Source organism: Xyrauchen texanus, chromosome 15, assembly GCF_025860055.1.
Source record: "Xyrauchen texanus isolate HMW12.3.18 chromosome 15, RBS_HiC_50CHRs, whole genome shotgun sequence".
Classification (NCBI taxonomy): domain Eukaryota; kingdom Metazoa; phylum Chordata; class Actinopteri; order Cypriniformes; family Catostomidae; genus Xyrauchen; species Xyrauchen texanus.
The window spans coordinates 42,282,696-42,306,144 of record NC_068290.1 but is presented as its reverse complement, the minus strand read 5'-3'; the positions used below and the strand labels follow the sequence as shown (position 1 = coordinate 42,306,144).

General features: G+C 41.4%; 1 protein-coding gene across 2 annotated transcripts in view; it reads right to left on the bottom strand.

Moving 5' to 3' along the window:
* LOC127655889 (glutamate receptor ionotropic, kainate 2) overlaps positions 1-23,449 on the bottom strand; it is a 301,274-nt gene that overhangs the window by 36,696 nt on the left and 241,129 nt on the right. For both annotated transcript variants that reach the window (XM_052143929.1, XM_052143930.1), the window contains one exon: positions 5,805-6,030. In XM_052143929.1, the coding sequence (XP_051999889.1) occupies positions 5,805-6,030 (226 nt within the window). The remainder of the gene's footprint in view (positions 1-5,804; positions 6,031-23,449) is intronic.

Here is a 23,449-nt window from a genome sequence, read left to right as displayed (position 1 = left end):
CGGATGTATTTCAGAATGGGTGCAATTATTGTCCGTGTCAACACTCAAAGTGTATGTGGCAACTATATCTGCGTATAACGCAAATGAAACCATCACCCCTATAGGCAAGCATGATTTAATCATAAAGTTCCTTAAAAGAGCAAAACGATTAAACCCACCTCAGCCGGCTTCTGTGCAGTCCCGACTTGGGACTTAACTTAAGTCCTAAAAGCTCTCGCAGGGCCCCCCTTCGAGCCTTTGGACTCTTGATTTGCGCATTGCTCTCCATTAAGTCTGCACTACTGCTGGCTCTAGCCTCAGTAAACGGTTAGGTGACACGCATGTTCAGTCGACAATTCATGTCCAGTTTGGCTCCGGTCTTTCAAGAGCCACTGTCATACCCAGGAAAAGCAATGTACCCAATGTCCTGACCACACCCTTCAAAGTGCAGGAGGTTCACCTTCTGACCTTCTTCCCTCCTCCATTTAATTCAGATGAGGAACAATCTTTGCATTAGATATGACATGTGCGAGCGCTACACGCATACGTTGAGCGCACCTGCCAGTTCAGACTGTCTGATCAGCTCTTTGCATGCTATGGAAGACACACAAAAGGAATGTCCGTCTCCAAGCAAAAGCTTGTCGATGCAATTACCCTGGCTTTTGAGTCGCAGAGTCAGGCTTACCCAATTGGTGTTAAAGCACACTCAACTAGAGGCATGGCCTCCTCATGGGCATGGACGTATTGTGTGTCCTTACAAGACACATGTGTTTCAGCAAGATGGTCCTCTCAAAACACATTCGCAAGTTTTACAACCTAGACGTAACGTCTCTTTCTTCACAAGTCTGCTCTGTTTAGAGCACTGGCTATTCATTGGCCATTAAAAATATATACTTACAGTATGCCCTTCCCTTTAAGTACGGGCTCCCATCATTACACAACCGCCTCTATTCAGGCCGTTATAATTACCATAAAGTCACAAGAGCTTTATAATACATGCACATGTTTTCTCAATCTAAATAATTTGATTGGATTGCAAATTTAGAATATTCTGTTTATGAGCAAGTAACTGAAACTCAATGGAAATATATATTTGACATCTGCGTCACATGTATAAAAAATAAAATGTCTGCATATGCCAAAAACATTTTTCCAGCTTTTAATGAGACTATATTTATTTATCTATTTATTTGACAAATATAATTTGAATAATTTATAATTTATGCATAATTCCTTTCTGCATGCTGGGTCATCAGAGGTCTCTTGGTACGTGTCCAGCTAGTGTGATGTTTAATCTCTGCTGAAAAAACGGAACATTATGAACAGCCACAGAGCAGAGTACATCAGTCCTCACAGAACACTGAATGAGTGAAATGAAGCTAGTGGTATACATTCATTTGTCTGATTGATGTGGTGCCTGAAGTAGAGATGTCTGGCTCTGTAGGTGGCCAAAAGGCCTTTGATTCTCACATCAAGGTGCCTCTTCCATTCTTGGTTATTTTGGTCCTTTTAAAGCAATTCTGCATGTAATGGATCATGCTGTATTATATGCGATATGATCACACGCTGAGGTCATTTGTTGCATATGCAGCTTTGAGGTAATTTCTAAGTGATTCTACCACAATTTTCTTCTCCTTTCTCTCTCTCTCATGTTTAATAGTATACAATAAATATACAGTAAGGTCCAAAAGTATGAGACCCAGACTTGGCTGGTCTATATGGGCTGGTAGAGCAGAGCCCCACCTAAATATTCATCCACTTCAAAACATAGATCCATATACCCTAAACTGCCAATAATGTAATTAAACCATAAATGTGTTCAAAATGCTGACTTAAAATGATGTGTACTTAAAAGCATGCATAGTATATGTTTTTATCCTGTTTTTAAGTCTTAATGTAGCAGAAATCTCCATTACACTGTTTGATATCGATCTTGAGCAGAACTCCACAGTGCCCCTCTGTTTTTCCCAATGGAAATCTGTGGTCAAATATGGTACGGCAACAAGCCTTCATTGAGACTCATTGGGGCAGAAATTAATCTGCTCATAAGTATAGAGCCAAACAAAAGATAACGTGAGTATAAGTGTGCGCCAGCAGTGTGACAGATTCTGGATGTGTGTGTGTAACAGCGTGTCATTTCTATTGCAAATTCAGACAAATTGGCCATCAAACATCCAGGTCCTGACAAGCCAGACATAGAAATAGTTTGGAAATCAAAATACAAGGGTAGGTGATAAGGCATTGTATGTATTTTATGATGAAAAATGGTACGCCAAAAAGCCTTGCTCTTTGTAAACTGAATAAAATGTTATGTTTCCAATATTTTCTTTTCATTCTTTTTATTTTGCAAGGAGACAGTATGCCACTTGTTTACATAGAAAAATAACTGCCTGAGACCATTCCAAAGATGGCTGCCAGTGGACTGACTTGCTAAAAAGACTTTGGTTATTCATAACCTATTGACCTGTTTCATGTGACGTCACTGTATGACCGCGCCTTATTCCATATTTTTTCATTGTGCTGTGCTGTGGGATGCGGCAAAAGCCAGCTACATTTGTATTTCTATTTATAAATCATGAAAAGATGATGCTGGTGTTTCATTATCAGAGCCTAAATTAAATTTTTCTTTCAATAAAGTTTTATATTTTAAGTGACATGGCTTCATTTCACAAAAGTCAAGCAGTGATGAACAGAGAAAGCAGGGATAAAACACTAGTGGGGCTTTGCTCATTTATTCAGACATGTCAGATATCTGTACACATCTGTATTGTATCAATTATATTTATAACACTGGAAATGCACACAGGACGATGTTATTCATAACACTCAGTATATCATAATTGTAACACATTGAAATAAATAATAAAAGCACAATAATGTGAATATATAGTATATATTTAATGTGTGTATACTAATTTTAACACATCATAAGATCATGAAGCACATACAGTATTCACACCACCAGACTACAATGGAAACATATTACTCTTATACACTAATATGATTTGGTTTCTTTCTGTGTATTCTTCATGAGTTAAAAGCAGCTCTTACATTCATATAGATGGGATCATCACATACGTTTTGTAATATTGCGACCAAATCAGAGCATAAAACAGCACAAACATTTGTAACTTCTGAATAAGAGATGTTCACGATGATGTACTGGTAGGTGTGTGCACTTGCCTGTCACACATCAGACTCGCTGGTGTATGGAGGTAAATCGTGGATAAAATATATTTGAATGTCCGTGAAAATCAAATTTGGCAATATTTGTGTTAACTTCAGACCTGAAAAAGTAACGTCACTGAAACAGATCAGTAGCGCTTATCGCAAGATCTGCCCCACCTATATTTGGGAAGGCTGTGGCTCAGGTGGTAGAGCGGGGCGGCCACTAATCACAGGGTTGGCGGTTCGATTCCTGGTCCACATGACTCCACATGCCGAAGTGTCCTTGGGCAAGACACTGAACCCCAAGTTGCTCCCAATGCCAGGCTAGCACCTTGCATGGCAGCTCTGCCGTCATTGGTGTATGAGTGTGAATGTGTGTGGGTGAATGAGTCACAGTGTAAAATGCTTTGCTAACCTCTAAGGTTAAAAAAGGCGCTATATAAGTGCAGACCATTTACCATATACTGTATCTGTGGTCACAAGCTACTACTGCTGAGACCACTAGTGAAAATGCTTCTGTTTTGCTTTATTCTAATTTCATGCAAAAACATAATTAAAAAATAAATAAATATAAAGTTCAAATTATTTTATCGTCATAATCATTTTAAATTCAAAAGTTTAATTAATTGAAAAATGTAAATACATTTCAGAAATTGGTATGCCTGGCTTTTTCTTTAATGAGTTAGCACGGCCAGTCACAAATCTGCTTATTTGATTGGTGACCTAAAATGAGTGCAAAAATCTTAAATATTTATTAATGTTATATCCTAGTGTTTCTTCGTTTGGTAAGACTTTTCATTCCCTTTATTAAGGGTTTATAAAGGAATTGATTAATAACGCATACACATGCGTTATAAATCATTTATACTTATTACAATATGATTAAACAAGGGTGACTTTCATGCAATACTACTACATAATCATACTTATTTTAATCAAAAACATATATATTTTTTTCTCACAATGCAGAAAAAACTAAACTATTATATTGAGATTAAAAAGAGTGATTATGTCATTTTGCTACAGTCCGCTTTGTGTTTATATGTATAACTTTAATGTCTTGACTCACTTGAGTTGACACTTTCCTTGTCACGTTGATGTCAAATAGAACAGTTTTGCCTAGTCCTTGTTAAATCCTCTTCAAAAACACTTTTCAGGTCATCACGCTCTTTCTCAGCATATATAACAAAACAAAGCCTGATGATCATTAAACCACACTGAACTTTTATTTATTTTTTTTACAGGTTTTTAAAGTTGCTCAATAAATGCTTCATAGCTGATGACTTTACATTTTGATAAATTTGTATAACTTACTAATGTTGAATAAGTGATATTAATCATGTATAACGTGAGGTAAAATGGCTCACTATTTGCTAGGAATTGCATGAAAGTCAACATTTTTACTCATGTTGTTATGAATGCATATCAATAATTTTATAACGCATTTGTAAATATATTATTAGTCATAAAATAGCCCATTATCATAGGGAACATTACCGTAACATGTTCCCCTTTGTTTTAAATTCCATTTCCCAAACTTTGTTCACTGTTGTGTGTAAAATCGTTTTAGAATCCCAGCTTCAGTGTAGTCTCAGACTTTGGAACCCACTGTATATAAATTACAAATAAAAAAAATCATCTCAGGAATAATAACATTAGATTTGACTATTTATCCCAGCCCAGGATCAGACGTATTCTGTGCATTATTTGTACACAGCTCATAAACTGCCTCTAATGTGAAAGAAAACATAGAAACCCTATTTCCCTTTCTAAAAACCTGTGATAAGGCAAGTGTTTATAGGGTCATTGTGTTCAGATGTCTTACAGCAGTATCATGTATAATTCTGGATGTTTTCAGACCCAAGTCTTAGCAGGGACTCTTTCCCCTATTTCTGCCTCTGAATGTATAACAGGATTAAGACAATCTGCCACTGAGACTGATAATCTTATGCACAGGAGGGAAACGCCTCACGGAATCTCTTTTCATTTATTTATCTCATCCATTTGTCTATTTCACGCACGTTTGCCTCAGGATCCACGTTTCTGCAGATTCGCTGAGCCGCTGAAGAGACACTGAGCGCCGTTCAGAGACACTAACCTCAACCGGTTCACCTTCACTGACCGAGCCAGACAGTCATTAATCAAGATGAAATGAAGATTTGAGTCAACGCTGCAGTGTGAGGGAACACACATCGAGGAGAATACACTTCTATGTCAGTGTTCATAAACGACCGCATCTCTCATTTCAATCAGTCTGTTCAATGATTCATGTTTTCTTGAGGTAGTAATGACTTATTTTTGTGGAAGAAATGTGAATAGTTTGGTTTTGGTTATGCACATTTCTTCAGTTGTTGGCAAATGGCAGTGACTGATTATTTAATAGATCAATAACATCAGTATTTCCAGAAGCATCATTTCAATCATTGGTGCAAACATTGATTGACAAAAGAAATGAGCACTCACCGTTTTGGAGCTTTGAGTCATGGTGTCTCATTATTTAAACTTCAGACAAGGTTGTCTTTAGGTAAATCTTTGATATCAATCACATTTTGTCTATAAAACTGTTAACCAGTTTAAGTCCTCAGTGAACCTCTCAGTTAAGATAACTACTTGATATGTAAAAAGATGAATTTCAAATGTGGAAAATTCAGTCTTACCCATTGGTGTGCCAACTCCGTAGGCCTTGGAGTCAATGAGACCTCCAATCTGTGTGAGATTGCAGTTGCGTTGGGTGACAAATTCAATGGTGGTGGACTCCATGAGGAAGGCGTAATCTGAGGTTAGCACCCTCTCAATTCCCTCCTCGATGCTCTTCACCATCACCGAATGCCTGCGACTGCTCATGAACTCCCACATCTTATCATACGTGGAGATCTTCGTTTTCTGGGAAAGAAGCCAAATTCATTATCAGACTTTGAATTAAAATGCTTTTTGACAAATAACCGAGAGACAAGAATCCTAATTGTAAACCCAAACAGCTTGGTAGGAGAATTGAGAGATCATCTTCTCATGCTCTCCTTTCTTTAGTTTTTAATAACTTATTATTTATAGCTATTACTTTAAAATGAATTGATTTATACTAGGAACAAATAATATTAGAACTGCAACCACTTAATATTGTTGCTTCATAGCAGTAGCCTATATTGTCTTAATTGTGAGGACACCAAAGCATGTAATACATCAAAAAGAAAAAAAGAGGCTTGGTTGACAATGTTTGCAGAACCAGGGTGATCACCTTTGTATTCATAGGTATTTATTTACACATAAAATAAAATATAAGCAATTGTGCACATGTACTAATCTATGAATCCTCTGAAGATTGCAGTAATCAGAATACAATCCCAATCAGACAATAATCAGACACAATCCAATGGCGGGAATCTCAATGACCAGTGAATGATGGCATATTTAAATGGCATATTTATGTAGTTATAAGAACATTAATACAAATATCAATGGTCAAGTAATACTTAAGATTGTGTGCCAAATATTGAGCAGTTTTACCTCACATGTTATAAATGCTTAATAACACTCATACAATATTAGTTACCTATAAATAAATAAAAACAACTTTAATGTAAAATTAACACAAATCAAGAATTTCTTATGGAGTTGCCAACATTAGACCCTATACATATACAAGCATTTATACCTGCATATCACATATTTATAGTGCATTTGTAAATGGCTTACTATTCATTAATGAACCCATCTATAAACCCTTAACAAAGAGAACATTAATGTAAAATGTTCATTTTCTTAAGTTAATAAGATTTATGAACCATTTGTAAACAATTACAGTTATACATGGGTTTTTAGAAGCTGTCAAAACATTGTTTGTAAAGATTCTCATTTATTCACGTTATGTAGAATGTTGTATTAGATTATTCCAATCAATATATATGCACTTCTACATGATTTATATAATATGTCTAGTTGATCAGAATAATAGTCCAGTTTTGTTCATACATTTATATATTAGTGTTTATAGAAACATTCAAAATGTATACTAGAACTGCACTTTACTCACAAATACCCATGAATCCTAATGATATAATGTTGGATTATCAATAAACATCCACAGAAAGTCTTGAAACAGACAATAATTTTTGTATATCACTGCTCTTTTGCTGGAAAGATAACTCATATGCTGGTATTTCATTTTAGAAATAATCTTTTTTAGAAAGAATCTGTATATTGCGGATAAAAGTGATATGTTTTGCCCCTTCATATGATTACTGTGGCAGGAACTTACAAATCTGTTTAAGCCTAATCCTGACTAATCTCCAAAACTGAAATTTAAACTGACAGCATGGAAAATTCAACATGCAAAATAACACCATCTTATACCAGTACAATGACAAATAAAGCTCATGATCAACAGAGATATTAAGGTAAGTTACAAGAAAACTTGGTGCCATTTGCAAAGAAGTTTCACACATTTTAAACCTGTGGTCTTTTTGTGCCTCTGCAAACACATTCGATGGCATTTGAAACCTAATTAAGTCACACTCAAGGTCTTGCCTGCTATTATTGTGTGTAATGACTTTTTGTGGCCGATCAATATTTTAGATCAACTGGGTGATTTGCCAAGTGCCTATCAGAATCTTTTGGTGTTACCCTTGACAAATCAGCCAGTTGAACATGTAGACTACAATTGCTGATGAGGCAAAACCATAAGGGCTCAGAGAGAGAGAGAGAGAGAGAGAGAGAGAGAGAGAGAGAGAGAGAGAGAGAGAGAGAGAGAGAGATTAATTAAAAAGTCTCATTTTATCTCAAAACAGTAATCGATAATAAAACATGAAAATATCTGTTACCTGTGCATTTTGCTATTTTGCACTAGTCAACATGTATGATGCATTTCAAGAGTAAATGGTTTTAACCCTCTGTGGTCTGAGGGTGTTTTTGGGCCCTGGAGAAGTTTTGACATGCCTTGACATTTGTGCTATTTTCAATTGCTTAAAAACACATTAATGGCTAAAGTCTGATAACACTGTATTCAGCACAAATTGGGCTACATTAATATGTGAGCAACATGTACTGTATGTACATGTTTGTAATTTTGAGAAAATAAAGTTTATGTGTGGTTTTTAGAAACTGTAAGTCACTGAAATAAGGCCATATAACACTTACCTAAACAAGACTTTTGAGAACCGGATCTTTCAGCCTAGTTTTTGCTACAAAATGATGTGAAAACCATCCTGATCACTCATTCATATAAAACAATATAGTCATTTAACTTTTGTATGACACTTTTAGTGTTAGAAAAGCCATAAGCGAGGAGGCATGAATGATCATGAATATTGATGTCTTGGTCCGGATCACATTGAGAACGAGAACATGACCATGGCATCTTTACGGTCGCAGCTTTCCTTCTTTTGAGGGAAAGCGGCTTCAGCTGTCCCCATCGCTAGTCCTTCTACCTACGGGTACGAGGCCGCCCTGGTTAACACTGAAAGTGATTTGGGAACTTCAGTGGGTACGGTCCCGCCGGGTAAAACCCCACGGACCTTGTAACTGTATCGTTTGCACCCGTCCAGTCCTGGGATGAGACAGGCTTGCCTCATTGCCAGCCTAATGTCTCTTTCGGAACTCGATCGCTGCATCGGAGAGCGCCTTGCTGATGTCAGATGCCGAGGACTCGACCGGGGTGCCGCCTTTGGGTAAGGCAGCCCAGTCTGAGACCGACATGGAGCTGACCACCATGCTTTCCTGGGCCGTGAGTGTTGGGCTTGAGTGGAACCCTCCACCCACCCCTGAGCACTCACGCCTTGATGACTCGTATCTTGGTTCGGTGCACCGCTCACGTCAACGCCCCCTCCAGTCCCCTTCTTCCCGGAGGTGCATGACGAGCTGACACGATCTTGGAGGGCACCTTTTACTGCCCGAACACGATCCTTTGGCTCGTCCTCTCTCGCTGCGGCAGAGGGTTATGCTGCAATTCCCAAGGTGGATAAGGCAATCGCGGCACACCTGTGCCTGCTGAGGCCCACCACCTGGCGAAATTGCCCAGCACTCCATTCCCGATTTCTGTGTCAGGCGACTAAAGCCTACAGCGCTGCCGGTCAGGCCACCTCCTCCCTGCAAGCCATGGCCCTCTTACAGGTCCATCAGGCTAAGGCTTTGAAAGAGCTGCACAAGGGTAGTTCTGATCCAGGTGTACTACAAGAGCTGTGCTTGGCGACCAACATCGGCCTCCGTGTGAGACTCGGGCAGATGATGTCCACACTTGTGGTCCAGGAGCACCACCTGTGGCTGAACCTGGTCGAGATGAGGGACGCGGACAAGGCATGATTCCTTAATGCTCCCATCTCCAAGGTTGGCCTCTTCAGCGACACCGTCAAGGACTTCGCCCAGCAGTTCTCGGTGGTGAAACAGCAGACGGAGGCCATCCAGCACAACTTCCCCCAGCGCGGCTCAAGAGTGCACACCCCATCTGTTTGCCGAGGGCATCCCCCTGCGGCAACCCAGACCCAACCGGCTCCGTCCCAGCCCATGCCCAGTTCTTGGCCCCCCGCAGGAGAGGGACGCCCACCGCTTCTCGGCCGGCCGCGAAGACCACCAGGAGGGCTCCCAAGCACCCCCATCTGTTTGTAGCCAGCCGTCGGTGAAGAGTCAAGACAACGGCCTCAGAGGCCCTCCTCCTCAGTCGCCGGGTGCACAGAGCAAGGTAAGTTCTTTGTGGATCCCCTCAGAGTGGCTGCCTTGGATCAGCGCACCGCTCCCCAATGCGGCACACCCTGCTCCTCCCTGCCACGAGGCCCCACCCCCAGGAACATCGGATGTGATCCTTCCATTAGTGAACCTTGCCCGGAGTTTGGACGCGTGACTGTCGCTCTCCAACCCGCCAGAACCATCCAACTCGGCTTCGCGATTCAATTCGCCAGGCACCCACCCTGGTTCTGCGGCGTTCTCTTCATGTTAGTGAAGGATGGGAGCACTGCCGTCCTACAAGCGGAGATTACGGTCCTCCTACGGAAGGGTGCGATATAGCATTTCCCTCCATTTGAGGTGAGACAGGGGTTTTACATCCCTTACTTCATTGTTCCCAAGAAGGGTTGCGGCCAATCTTAGACCTGCGAGTCCTGAACCGGGCCTTGCACAGACTCCCGTTCAAGATTCTGAGCACATTCTGACATGCATCCAGCATCAAGATTGGTTAGTGACGATAGACCTAAATGACGCGTACTTTCACTCCTCGAATTTACCTCAACACAGACCCTTCCTACGGTTCGACGCTCGGGCGTAACAGTACAAGGTCCTCTCTTTCGGCTTGTCCCTGTTATGTATACCCTGTCTTGTTCCACCGTTGCCCTATTGTTTACCATTTTTGTCACTTTTGTACTCCTTAGTTTTCACTTTTGTCCCTTTTGTAGCTCCACAGTCTTCTTGTTAGCGTTCATGTTCTCAGTCATTGTTTTCACCTGTCCTCATTAGTTTGCCATTTGCTTCTGTTTGTCATCTTGTTATCTTGTTTTGAGTTCTGTTTGTTCATTGGCCCCTTTGTCCCTTGTTCATGTATTTATGCCCCGGTTTTTGGTTCAGTCCTTGTCTATCGTTGAATGTTTGTGAATGTTGTTACCCTGGTCTGTGTTCCCTGCCCGAGTTCTCTATTTATGTTTATTTCCCCACTGAGGGTTTTCCTTTGTGTTTTTGTTAACAATAATGTAAGCTGCATTTGGATCCTCAACCTTCATCTGCCTTCATTGCCTTACATTCGTGACAGTCCCAGTCCCTTCGCATCTTCATGAAGATCACAGAGGTAGCCCTTGCCCCGCTAAGGGAAGTGGGCATTCACATACTCAATTACATCAACTACTGGCTGATTCTAGCGCACTCACGAGTTACTGTGTTCACACAGAGACCTGGTGCTCATGCACATCAGCCGTTTAGGGCTTCGAGTCAACTGGGAAAAGAGCAAGCTCTCCCCAGTTCAGAGCATCTCTTTTCTTGGCATGGAGTTAGACTCTGTGTCAATGATAGCGTGCCTCACATGCAAGCGCACACAGTTGGTGTTGAACTGCTTGAACTTATCCAGGTGGCGAATGTTGGTCCCACTGAAATACTTTCAGAAGATCCTGGGGCATCCTCAGCGGCGGTCACGGCGCTCAGGTTGATGCATATGATACCACTACAGCACTGGCTCCAGACCTGAGTCACGAGGTCCACATGGCGCTGCGGCACACATCGCGTTGCTCTTATGCCTGCATGAGCCACCTTTTCAGCCCTTGGACAAACCTTGCGTTCCTGCGGGTTGGAGCACCCATACAGCAAGTGTCCAGGTGTGTCGTGGTTACGACGGATGCCCCCAAGACCGGCTGGGGCACCATGTGCAATGGGCATGCAGCCGTTGGCTCCTGGACAGGACCTCGCCTGCGTTGGCACATCAACTGCTGGAAGTACATCTTGCCCTGCGGAGGCAACTGCTAGGGCAAGCATGTGTAGGTCCGGATCGACAACAGTGGCTTATATAAACCGCCAAGGTGGTTTATGCTTGTGTCGCATCTTGCCCGTCAACTCCTCCTCTGGAGTCAGCGGCGAATCAGGTCCCTGGCAACCTCAACATCACAGCAGATGCTCTGTCGCGGCAGGTGATGCTCAGGGGAGTGTGGAGACTCCACCCCTAGGTGGCCAGCTGATATGGAGTTAATTCTTTCCACAGGTTCTGTGCAAGATCAGGGAGGATGAGGAGCAAGTCAATCTCGTTGCTCCGTATTGGCCCACCTCCCTGGCAAATTCCCCTGAGGAAATACCTTCTTTCTCAGAAACGGGGCACCCTCTGGCACCCACACCCAGACCTCTGGAATCTCCATGTCTGGTCCCTAGACGGGACGAGGAAGACCTAACTGGTCTACCGCCTACAGTGGTTAACACGATCACTCAAGCCAGAGCTCCTTCTACAAGGCAGCTGTATTCCCTGAAGTGGTGTATCTTTGCTAAGTGGTATTCTTCCCATGGCGAAGACCCCCCAGAGATGTGCAGTCAAGTTAGTAGTGCTTTTCTTACTTTACGAGAAGTTGGACGGGCGGCTGTCCCCCTCCACTCTCAAGGTCTATTTATCTGCTATAGCAGCATACCACGACACTGTTGAAGGTAAGTCTCTCGGTAAGCACGACCTGATCATCAGGTTCCTGAGAGGCGCCAGGAGGTTGAACCTTCCTAGACTGTGCCTCTTTCCCTCATGGGACCTCTCCTTGGTCCTTTTAGGCCTATGGAGAGCCCCGTTCAGTAGACATGTGTCTCCCTTGGCAGATTCCTCTCTGCCCTGGTCGCTGCGTTGAAGAACTCCTCCCCTATGAAGGGCAGGACCTACCGCAGTGCCTCTTCGATGTCATATTGGCCACTTTTTTTACCCTCCCCTTCAGGGTCTTTTCCCACTGAAAGTATAGGAACAGATAAGAACGCCTTCCCCAAGCATTTTATGAGCATTTAAAGGCCCCAGCCGAATCTAAGACTCAGTTGAGAGAAAAACGTCTGGCGCGGCCTGCTCCCATACTAGATACGTTCCCTCCCTCAGGGTTGTTGGGAATTACACAACGTTTTGGGGCATCTGGGAAGGCTACGTGCTGTCCAAGTGCATCTGTTCCTACACTTACAGTAGCATGCCTACACCTGCATCGGCAGTTCACCTAACAATGTTCAGCTATTGTGGTGTTTTGTATAGGGACCCCTAGTGTTACTACATCGACACAACGTCAAGTGAGTGACAGATGGGGAATGTCTTGGTTACTGTCATAACCTCTGACACCGCTGTATTAGTCGGGATCTTGTCTAGGCTCCTCAGTGCAAAAACCTGAATGAATCTGCATTCCAGCCTCCCTTTTACACTCGTATATCGGGGGGAGTGGCATGCAAATTCTACTCACCAATTCTCATTGGCCTTTTCTCAAAGATCTGAAGGTGTCTCAGGCTCTCGACCCCTAGTGTCACTACATCGACAACACGTCTCGTTCCCTCCATCAGGGAACGGAGGTTACGACAGTAACCGAGACGTTATTGTGAGAGTACACAAATAAAAGTAGACCCTTTATAGTTTCTAATGATGTCTTACACTTATCTGTAAAAAATCCAGCAGATGCGCCGGCGCATCCGTCAACCCCTGAGGGTTAATGTAATTACAATCACTGTTTAAACCTTTAAGATCTGAAGGTGTTTTTAAGATTTCCTGTTTCAGTGATGTACCCAAAATTAAAGGCTCCTGTGATGAGGAGGAGGACATGGCCCTTAAAAAGTTAAAGCATTAAACAAATAATTTACCTTAGTGTACAAAACCTTCTCTAAGTGTATTCATTTCACCAGGAAATGGTGATAATATGTGCAATTAAGTGCAATAAGCCATGTACAACAAAGGTATTGTTCGTGATTCTATGAGTCCAGGTTGACTAAACCAGTGCTCCAGAAATAATACTAGCAATAACAAAATCTAGAGTAGACTCGCAAGTGACAAAAAAAAGACAAAAGTTTTTTGTTAATGATAACACGATAACAATGATAACCATGTCTAATAATGTGCTAATGTACAAGTACATGTTAACGTGTTTGCATTTTTAAGCCACCAACATTTACAGTAGATATTGCACATATCAGTCTCTTAAAATGTAAAATATGTGGATGCTAGAACCATTCTTAATTAAATATAATTAAGAAAACTAATGAGATTGATGCCTTCTATAACACATAATGATGGTTTATAGTTGATGTAAAGCAGACATATTTTTCAGAATGTTGTTTATATAAACAGTACTTTGTCTTATATCAGTCTACAGACAGTGGTTTTGACTATTGACACTAAACCAACCTAATAATCCCTCCAGCAAGAGGTGACTTAAATCAGTAATTTCTCTAGTAATCTGCTCTCATTCTGTCTGCATCACTGTCGTGTCTGTTATGTGTGATGTGAATACATTACAGTTGATTTGAGATTGTGTGGATTGATTGTCTAATGCTTTGATCATGCTGAAGTGCTCACAGATTGCTGTACTTTAATCTGGTTTTTGATTAATTTACTGCACACTACAATCACACTCCCTGCAATCACAGCTGCACTCACATCACTGTTGTCCTTACACATGACAGGAGAATATCAATGAAACAAAGAAATAATCTGCTCCAACTTTCAGACAAATACTAGAAGAAGAATAAAACAGATCCGCCCTGATAAGCAGACATCGAGGAATTGATTTACCTGTATTGTAAAACAACCTTACAGTGGGTATCATTACAGAAAAGACTTATAAACTCAAAATGTGTAGGGCTTAACATGTTATTTATACTGCTTGTTAATTATAAAATGAATTGCTTACATGTGACATTCCTCATTTGTATGCCACGTAGATAAAATGTCTGCTAAATAAATAAATATATAGGGTGGGCATTTAAAAGGAAAGATTATGATTATATTAAAGTGCAGATATGACATAAAAGAGTAGTCTCACAAGACAGTATCTTGTTTTTCTAGTGTCATTCATTTATTTAATCCAAATATGATAGATGTTCCCTTTAAACCTCTGTAAATGAGCACTGTGATCTGCAGATGGTACAAAGGATATTACTTCTGCATAAAATAGCCTAAATATTATTATAACGACCTAAGCTAATAGTTTCATTTACACTATCCTGCAGTTATATCACATCTGCACCAACACATAGAAGGCTTCTATTTTTTGTTTCTTTATCCACAGAATGATTGTGTTTTGCTTGCCATTGTGTTTGTCGCTCTGTGGGGTTCTTTATACATCTCAAATTAGCTAGTATCAAAACATCTGGCCAGAATAAACTGTAAAGAGAGAAAATGTGCAGTTGTTAGCATAATTACCTATTTCTACTTGTTCTGATCCTTAAAAAATACTTTCCTTATTGTAACCAAATGTAGTTAGGTTAAATCAGACATACTGTACTCAACTTTTGGTAAATTACTCAAGAAAGTATTCTACTACAAATTACAAATCACTTTTCTAAATTTGTAATCAAGTCAAGTTGTTATTTTTATGTAAGATTACTTCAATGATTACTTAATCAAAAAAGTAATCACATTAGTTTTCTTTTTTGTGCTGTCTCAAATCTGAATTTCTTTTCATTACTGATGTATCTGTAAAATAACATGACTACGTTCAACACATTCTCACAACGATTCGTACAAATGTTCTAAATTTGGCTATAGCGCATAATATCATACGACTGCTCTCATATGAATTTGTATGACTTTCACTACAGCCATTGATGTCGCTGGACATCGTTTCCATTTAATCCGTGACAATTACTTGCTTCTGTCACTCACAACAGCTTCTTATCATGCATACACACTCTACTGATTGGTTAGGTTTAGATAAGGGGTTTGGGTAAGGGCGTAATATTAATAAGCATATCCTTAACACCTCTTGCGCAGAACTCACGCTTACTTCCGCATTAGACATCCTTGAATTTATATGAACAAACTCATTCAAAATCATATGAAATAGCCAACTCATGAAATATGTACAAATTTTCACGAGATTGGGTTGCTATGTTAGCTGGCTAGTAAAAAATATAAAATAATTTACTCACTCTTTATTTTTTCACCCTCATTGTGGGAGCCTGGAATAACTAGATTGACGCTTAGCTTCTATGAGTCCCATATTCTTTGATTTGATTGGCTATCTCTAACGACATTGAGGAATGGTGTTAGACCACTAAGAACGCTAAAAAAAGTACTTTTTAAAACCATGATGTAATCCTTGTAACAACTTAATGACAATTAGACAGCGATGCTTAATGGACTGCAGTCTAATAATGTTTAGAAATGTTTAACCTAAGTAAGTCCTTAAAAATGGATTTACTTCATTTGAAATTCAGTAACTGCAATCTGATTAGAAGAATTTAAACTGCAATGTGCTACACATTTTTATATTAATTACTATTTTATACTTTAACTAAACAAGTTATTTAGGTTACCTGACAAAACATGTCTTACTGTCCATTAATAAAGGATCAATTCCAGATTTAAAATATTTAATCAGCTTTTTTGTTTGTTAAATACTTTCCAGCTTCCCAAACCTTCACTGAAAAACATCCACAATGCTGAAAAACCCAACACATGATGTTACTGATCTTTATTGAAACTCACGTCACCACACTCTTATGTACACATTTCCTCATAAATTCTGGCCTTGTTTTGCTAACATGCTTAGTTGAACTGAGCTCCTAAAGAATGGTGTGCAGTTAAAATTGAATTTATTTCATCACCTAATAAGCAAGTATGCTGTACTTTACTTTCCTATCTAAGTTCCTACAGCTGAGGCTTAATGTGCTATGAAATACCTTAAAAAAACAGAGTAAATTTGAAAAATGAACCACAGTAAACGGATTAATGAGGATTTTAATCAACATATTCTAATGTTCATATCTCATCTCATAAAGCAGCCCTCAGGTATAAAGAGCTTCAACAGTATGAGACTACATTACAGTTAAATGGCCCATCATTCCTTATTAAATTATAATGTACTGCAGAATAAATTTAAACTACATTTAAACTCCACTCATCTATTTGATTCTGTGCAGCTACTAAATATGATTTCACATTAAAACAAAAGACTAGGGAGCTTGTGTTATACTGACACACAATTCTTCCAGGTATTGAAATGTTGAAGAGTTGACAATAAAAATTGTTCATATGTAAAAATGTGTTATATATTATTTATTAATGAATTATTATCTTGTTATTATTATTGAAAAATATATAGCTACTTTAAATAAATTGTAATATATTACATATTTTCTTAATTTAAGTATTTTAAACACTAAGATCCTTGTGGTAAAGGAGATAAAGACAGAATGTATTGAGCCATAAATCTAGTGGGTGATATTAAGGCTAATAACACACTAATAAAAGTGACAGAGTTTTGCAGTGTGCAGTGCTGTGTAGATTGTTTCTTTTTGTGAGATATTCCACCGAGAGATCCGTTTGTTGTGAAGAAGATTAGTCCAAAACAAACATCTCCAGGCCTTACCCATAAGGCCCTGATAATGATGCTGGAAGTGCAGCAGGCAGGTGGATGTCCGTTTTAATTCACACTCTCATTACACTGACACAGATGGAACGAGTCACTGTGAAGCCATACATCAGTTCTGCAGCACTAATTTCACAATGTAAAGATATTTTAAAGAAGTTGCTAAATACAAAGGCTACGTGTGATGAGAGAGAAAATGCATGTGCACATGAAAAGGTTTTTTTAGAGCATCCACAAGCAGAGGTGATTAGATATTAATTGTGTGTGTGTGTGTGTGTTTGTAGTCTCTTGGTGTCTATTGTTAGAGTTGTCAAAATGTATTTGATTATGACCTACACAAATATATACAGTACCATATACCTGTTTAAAGTATTAAAGATGTGCCTTGTCTCTACAGTTAATCCACAATATTATCCCTAATAAAGTGTTTGGTCAAATCGAAAAAAAATATATATATATATATATAAGCAAAATGGGATTGATTCGATATGTCTGAGTGGTCGTAAAAATAAGCGACACCTTATTCATGGTCAAAATTGACGAACCATTGAAAATGAATGGAAAAGACCAAAAACAGAGCAAGTTTTTTTTTATCTGTCAAACACAAAATGAATAAATTAGCCACAATGCAGAAAAAAAAAAACAGACAGAAATTACAGGGTGAGACTCTAAAACATCCTCTGTGCAGCACATCCATTCACACGCAAACACACTTACAGACAAAAAAAATAAATCAGACACACTGCTAAACACACACACTCAGAAATGAAGGGGTGATACAATAACACACTCACAATGCAGAACACACATACACACACATATACACACACACACACACACACACACACACACAGTTGCATGTATACGGTCAGGGGGGTACTGGTTCCAGAACACCATCACATCAATAATTGTTTTCTTTAATATAGGGACTGAAATGACATACATATAAATATACCTTAGTCAAGCTGATTATCGTGTTCGACAAATTAGATGAATGGACCACAAATATTTTTGGGATATATATTATCTTTTCCAATGCAATGCAAGAAGACATCTCTTTCAACCAAAGGGAATTGGTGGGTCTTTCGAGTTTTTTCCTGGAGATGGCAATAATCCATTTGGCTTGTAAAATACACATCAATTAGAATCTGAGTATCATGTTTTATTGTCATTGTCTGAAAAAAATGCCTAAGATAAATAGCACTGGATCTAGGGGTAAATTCAAGGATACTACTGAAGATATCATGTTTGAAATTTCCTTCCAAGACTCTTTAATTTTCTCACATTCCCACATGCAGTGAATTAATGTGCCTTTAGAAGAGTTTAAAACATTTAAATCCTGGATCATTACGCACAGGAATTAAATGATCATTCCCTCATATTGGACTAAATACAGATATGGGCGTCGTTTCCCAATAATGATTGATCTTTTCGGTTAAGAGCATTTTCTACAAGCGATTTAATTCCATTTTTTACATGCGTTTCCCAAAACTGCACTTAACATGAACGAGTGAAGACGTGCTTTAAGTGCTACTTAAGAGTCGCTGTCCGTGTGACAGTGCTGAAATGTGACTGTGCAGTGCTGCTCGTCATTGCCACGTCATTATATTTGTATGTAACTTTAAAAACATTTGTAATTTAGCTCGCTGGAAAGATTTAAAAATATTTTCTTCAGGGTACATTTTTAATTTACCACATAATTGCATTATGTTTTGCAATCGTTTTGTGCAGAATATTTCTTTTACACAATCACTGCTTAGTTCATCAGATGTGTATTTTAATATTTTGTTTTCAAAATTTGCTCTGTGGGTCGAGATTAAAGCTTGAAGGATCAGTGAAGGCAGTGGAAACCCTGTGTATGATCCTGCTACTGACAACAAGAATGAATTGAATATAATGAGGTTCAGTGTGTTATTGCAGAGCGCAAAATAATGAGACTCGTGGAAGTTGTGCTTTAGGGACATCCAGTCAAAGGGAGATCTGCTCTTTACTCCCAAAAGTGATAACGGTAACAGCAATGCACCAACGCGTGGTGCGGGTGAGAGAGCTCTTAAGTGTCAGAGAGGAAGAGGAGACGAGGAGCTAATATACTGTAGGAAGATTTTCATGCACGGCAGCAAATTATTGACTTCTTTCCTTCTCTCTCTGATTGTAATTGTTACAGTTCTCGGCAACAATCATGCCACCACTTTTTTGTTACCAAATAGTCCACAAATAATTATTATTTGTTTACTTATTAATGTATCTGTTCATCCAGTATTGACTAACCATTTTATGCATTCATTATTATTATTAGCCTTATCGGTTAATAAAATAAATACAATAAAACGTGTGTATACTGATATTAAATGAACATAAAATGTAGCTATAGGTGTTTAAATTGTATTAGGTGTAGTTTTGTGTTTTGTGTTTGCAGGTTTTTTTATAAGTCTGCATCCTTAACAATGTTCTTAGTTCGGTGCGAGTACTCCAGAGCACTTGTTAATCTAAAAGCATTTTCAAGCACTACTTAAGTAACATGGTTTTGTGAAATGGTCCTTAAAACTAAGATGAATTGTTAAATGGATTTTACGATGGCTTACGATGCTTTTGGGAAATAAGGCCATGGACTTGTTAGACTTCTTGTATATCCCCTTGATCAAACAGAAAGTGTATCAAAATGTACTTATGCACTTTTATATAAGAAAACAACAAACAAAACAAACCTAACAATACAAATAAAAATAAACTCCCACTGGTTCAAAAAACCGAATCGGTTACCTTACGTAACCTCGGTTCTCTCTAGAAGAGGGAACGAGTAGTGCGTAAGCTAGCTTACGCTACGGGAAAGATTCATCTTTTCTGAGATATTGAAGCCAAAAAATTATCCTTAATTTTGTATCCATTGTCAACGCAGTGCAGCAACTGCATACCTTGAGCGGGCTAGCTAGCGAGCTCATTGGTTGCTCTGCGGCAACTGCTGCAGCCTATAGACGAACTTGAGTGAACTTGCGTCCAATGACAGGCGCTCGCGCTGTCACTGTATCAAAGCCCGCCAGAATGGGCGTGGCTAGAGTGCATATAAGCGTAAGTTCGTAGGCTAGAACCCTGGTTTTCATTGAATGAAGCGAAAATCGCTCGTGGCGCGAGCACGGCCGGCTACGCAATACTCGTTCCCTCTTCTAGAGAGAACCGAGGTTCCGTAAGGTAACCGATTCGTTCTCTTACGAGAGGTTCTCTCGTATTGCGTAAGCTAGCTTACGCTACGGGAACCCATTGTCAACGCCGTGCGCGCCAAGCATCCACTGCATGAGCCCCAGGGGTGGGGGGACCCATGAGTGGGGAAATAATATTTGGCCAGCAAGAGTGCGGGCCAGTGTGTGTGTAATACATAAGCACATAGTGGGAAGGGAAAGACAGAGCGGCGGTGCCGGTCTGTGTGGAATGTGTCCCAGGGGAGCTGTAGTGTATTAAACCGCTAGTAGTTTTGCCTGCAGGGCGGGCACTTCCAGATTGTAAAATCTGACAAAGGTGGAGGGGGAAGCCCAGCCCGCTGCCACACATATGTCGTGAATGGAAATCCCGCTGGACCATGCCCACGAGGAGGCCATGCCTCTAGTGGAGTGAGCCCTAATGCCTAACGGGCATGGTAGGTCTTTTGACGCGTACGCGGCAGCAATAACGTCCACTATCCATCTAGACAGTGTCTGTTTCGAGGCAGCGAAACCTTTGGTGCGCCCTCCGAACGAAACGAAAAGCTGCTCAGAGCGTCTGAAAGAGGTGGAGCACGCAGTATACAATCTCAGTGCTCTGACTGGGCAAAGGAGATTGGCGTCGCGTTCGCTATCGGATGCTGGCAGCGCCGATTGGGAAATGATTTGTGCTCTGAAAAGAGTACCGATCACGTTGGGGACATAGCCGTGTCTAGGCTTTAAAATGACCTTGGAGTCACTTGGTCCAAACTCAAGACACGCAGCGCTGACAGACAGCGCGTGAAGGTCTCCCACACGTTTAACTGATGACAGGGCAGTCAGAAAAACGGTTTTGAGTGAAAGGTATTTCAAATCCACGGATTGAAGCGGTTCGAAGGGGGGGGGGCTTTCATAGCTTCGAGAACTACGGAAAGATCCCAGATAGGAACCGATGGGGGGCGTGGGGGGTTCATCCGTCTAGCTCCCCTGAGGAAGCGGATGACCAGCTCGTTTTTTCCCAGTGACTGGCCATGCAGGGGTTCAGCGAACGCCGCGACGGCCGCCACGTACACTTTGAGCATGGATGGGGATCTGCCCTTATCCAGCAGCTCTTGTAAAAACACGAGCAGCGACGACACCCCACATGTCCATGGGTCCAGGTCTCTGTCGGTGCACCATTTTGAAAACACAGACCATTTGGACGCATAGAGTCTTCTCGTGGAAGGGGCTCTAGCGTGTATGATAGTGTTTATTACTCCTTCTGGCAAAGCGACGGGTAGTCGCTGATCACCCACGTGCAGCGCCCAGCCTCTGGGTGGGGATGCCAGATCGTGCCGCGAGCTTGAGAGAGGAGATCTGCTCTCACTGGAATGGACCACGGGCTGTCAGTGACAGCTGCGTAAGCTCCGGAACCATGTCTGATTCTCCCAGTGCGGGGCTATGAGGAGCACCGAGTGACGCGTTTCCTGATCCTCTGCATTACCTGTGGCAATAGCGAGACGGGAGGGAAGGCGTAAAGCGGGCGGTTGGGCCAGTCCTGGGCCAGCGCATCCTCGCTCGAGAAAAATACTGGGCAGTGAGAGTTCTCTTCTGACGCAAAGAGGTCTCATCTCTGCTCTGCCGAATATGCTCCATAACTTCTGGACTGTTTGAGCGTGCAGGGACCATTCCCCTGGGGAAATATTGTCTCTGGACAGTCTGTCTGGGCCGCCGCTCAGGTGGCCTGGCACGCAGCGTCGCCCTCAGCGAGCGCAGGTAGCACTGGGACCAACTCAGTATGCGTTTTGTCAGATGGAAGAGGTTCCTGGATCTGACACCGCCCTGACGGTTTAGATAGGATACCACAGATCTGTTGTCCGAACGGACCACGAGTGCGTACTCGACCGCTATCATTTCCAGACAATTTATGTGAAGGAGCTTTTCCTGAACTGACCATAGGCCAAAAACCGGAGAGCCCTCGTAGATCGCGCCCCAACCCGTGTTGGACGCGTCTGTCGAGATGACTTTTCGGCGAGATACAGCTCCCATCGTCACTCCCCGCTGATACCATTCGGCCACTGCCCAGGGCTGCAGAGCTGAGATACAGGTCTGAGTCACTCTGATCGGCTGGCGGCCCGTGGCCCAAGCCCGGCGAGACGCTGGGTGTTTAGCCAATGCTGAAGCGGGCGATGCGCAGTAAACCCAGCTGGAGTACTGCTGCGCTGAGGCCATGTAACCTAGCATTCTCTGAAATTTTTTCAGAGGCGTGAGGCTGTTCATCTGAAAAGACGCGGCTAGTCGCTGAACACGGCGCGCGCGCTGCGTAGATAAGCGAGCCGTCATCGCCATGGAGTCTAGCTCTATTCCAAGGAAGGAAATTGCCTGACTGGGCTGAAGTGAGCTCTTGGTCCAATTGACTGCAAGACCCAAACTGTTCAGATGACTGAGGAGAACTGTCCTGTGAGACAGAAGCTCCGTATGTGACTGTGCCAAAATCAGCCAATCGTCCAAATAGTTCAGAATTCGCAAGCCCTGACTCCGCAGGGGTGCGAGTGCTGCATCCATGCACTTCGTGAAAGTACGGGGTGCTAAAGACAGGCCGAACGGAAGGACGGTGTATTGATAAACCTGGCCGTCGAAGGCGAATCTCAAGAATGGCCTGTGATGGGGATTTATCTGAATCTGAAAGTAGGCATCTTTCAGATCGAGAGAAATAAACCAGTCCCCCTGGCGCACATGCGCGAGGAGTTTCCTGATCGTAAGCATTTTGAACGGTCTTTTTGCGAGCACCTTGTTCAAAACCCTGAGATCTAATATTGGTCTAAGGCCACCGTCTTTCTTGGGGACAAGAAAATAATGGATGTAAAACCCCAACTCGCTCAGAGAAGGTGGCACTCTCTCTATGGCCCTTTTGCACAGAAGGTTTGCTATTTCTGAACGAAGCATGCAGGCTGCTTCCGTGTTCACAGTAGTTTCGAGCCAGCTCTGAAGCGGGAGGGCGGCGATCGAACTGTAGCAAATAGCCCTGTTTTATTGTGCTTAACACCCATTTGGATATCCCTGGGATAGCTTTCCACGCTTTGAAGCGTAACGCTAGAGGGTGAATGGCCAAGTCGCCCTGATTGCCGCACACAGCGAGCTGAACAGAATGTGTGAGCGCGCTTACTG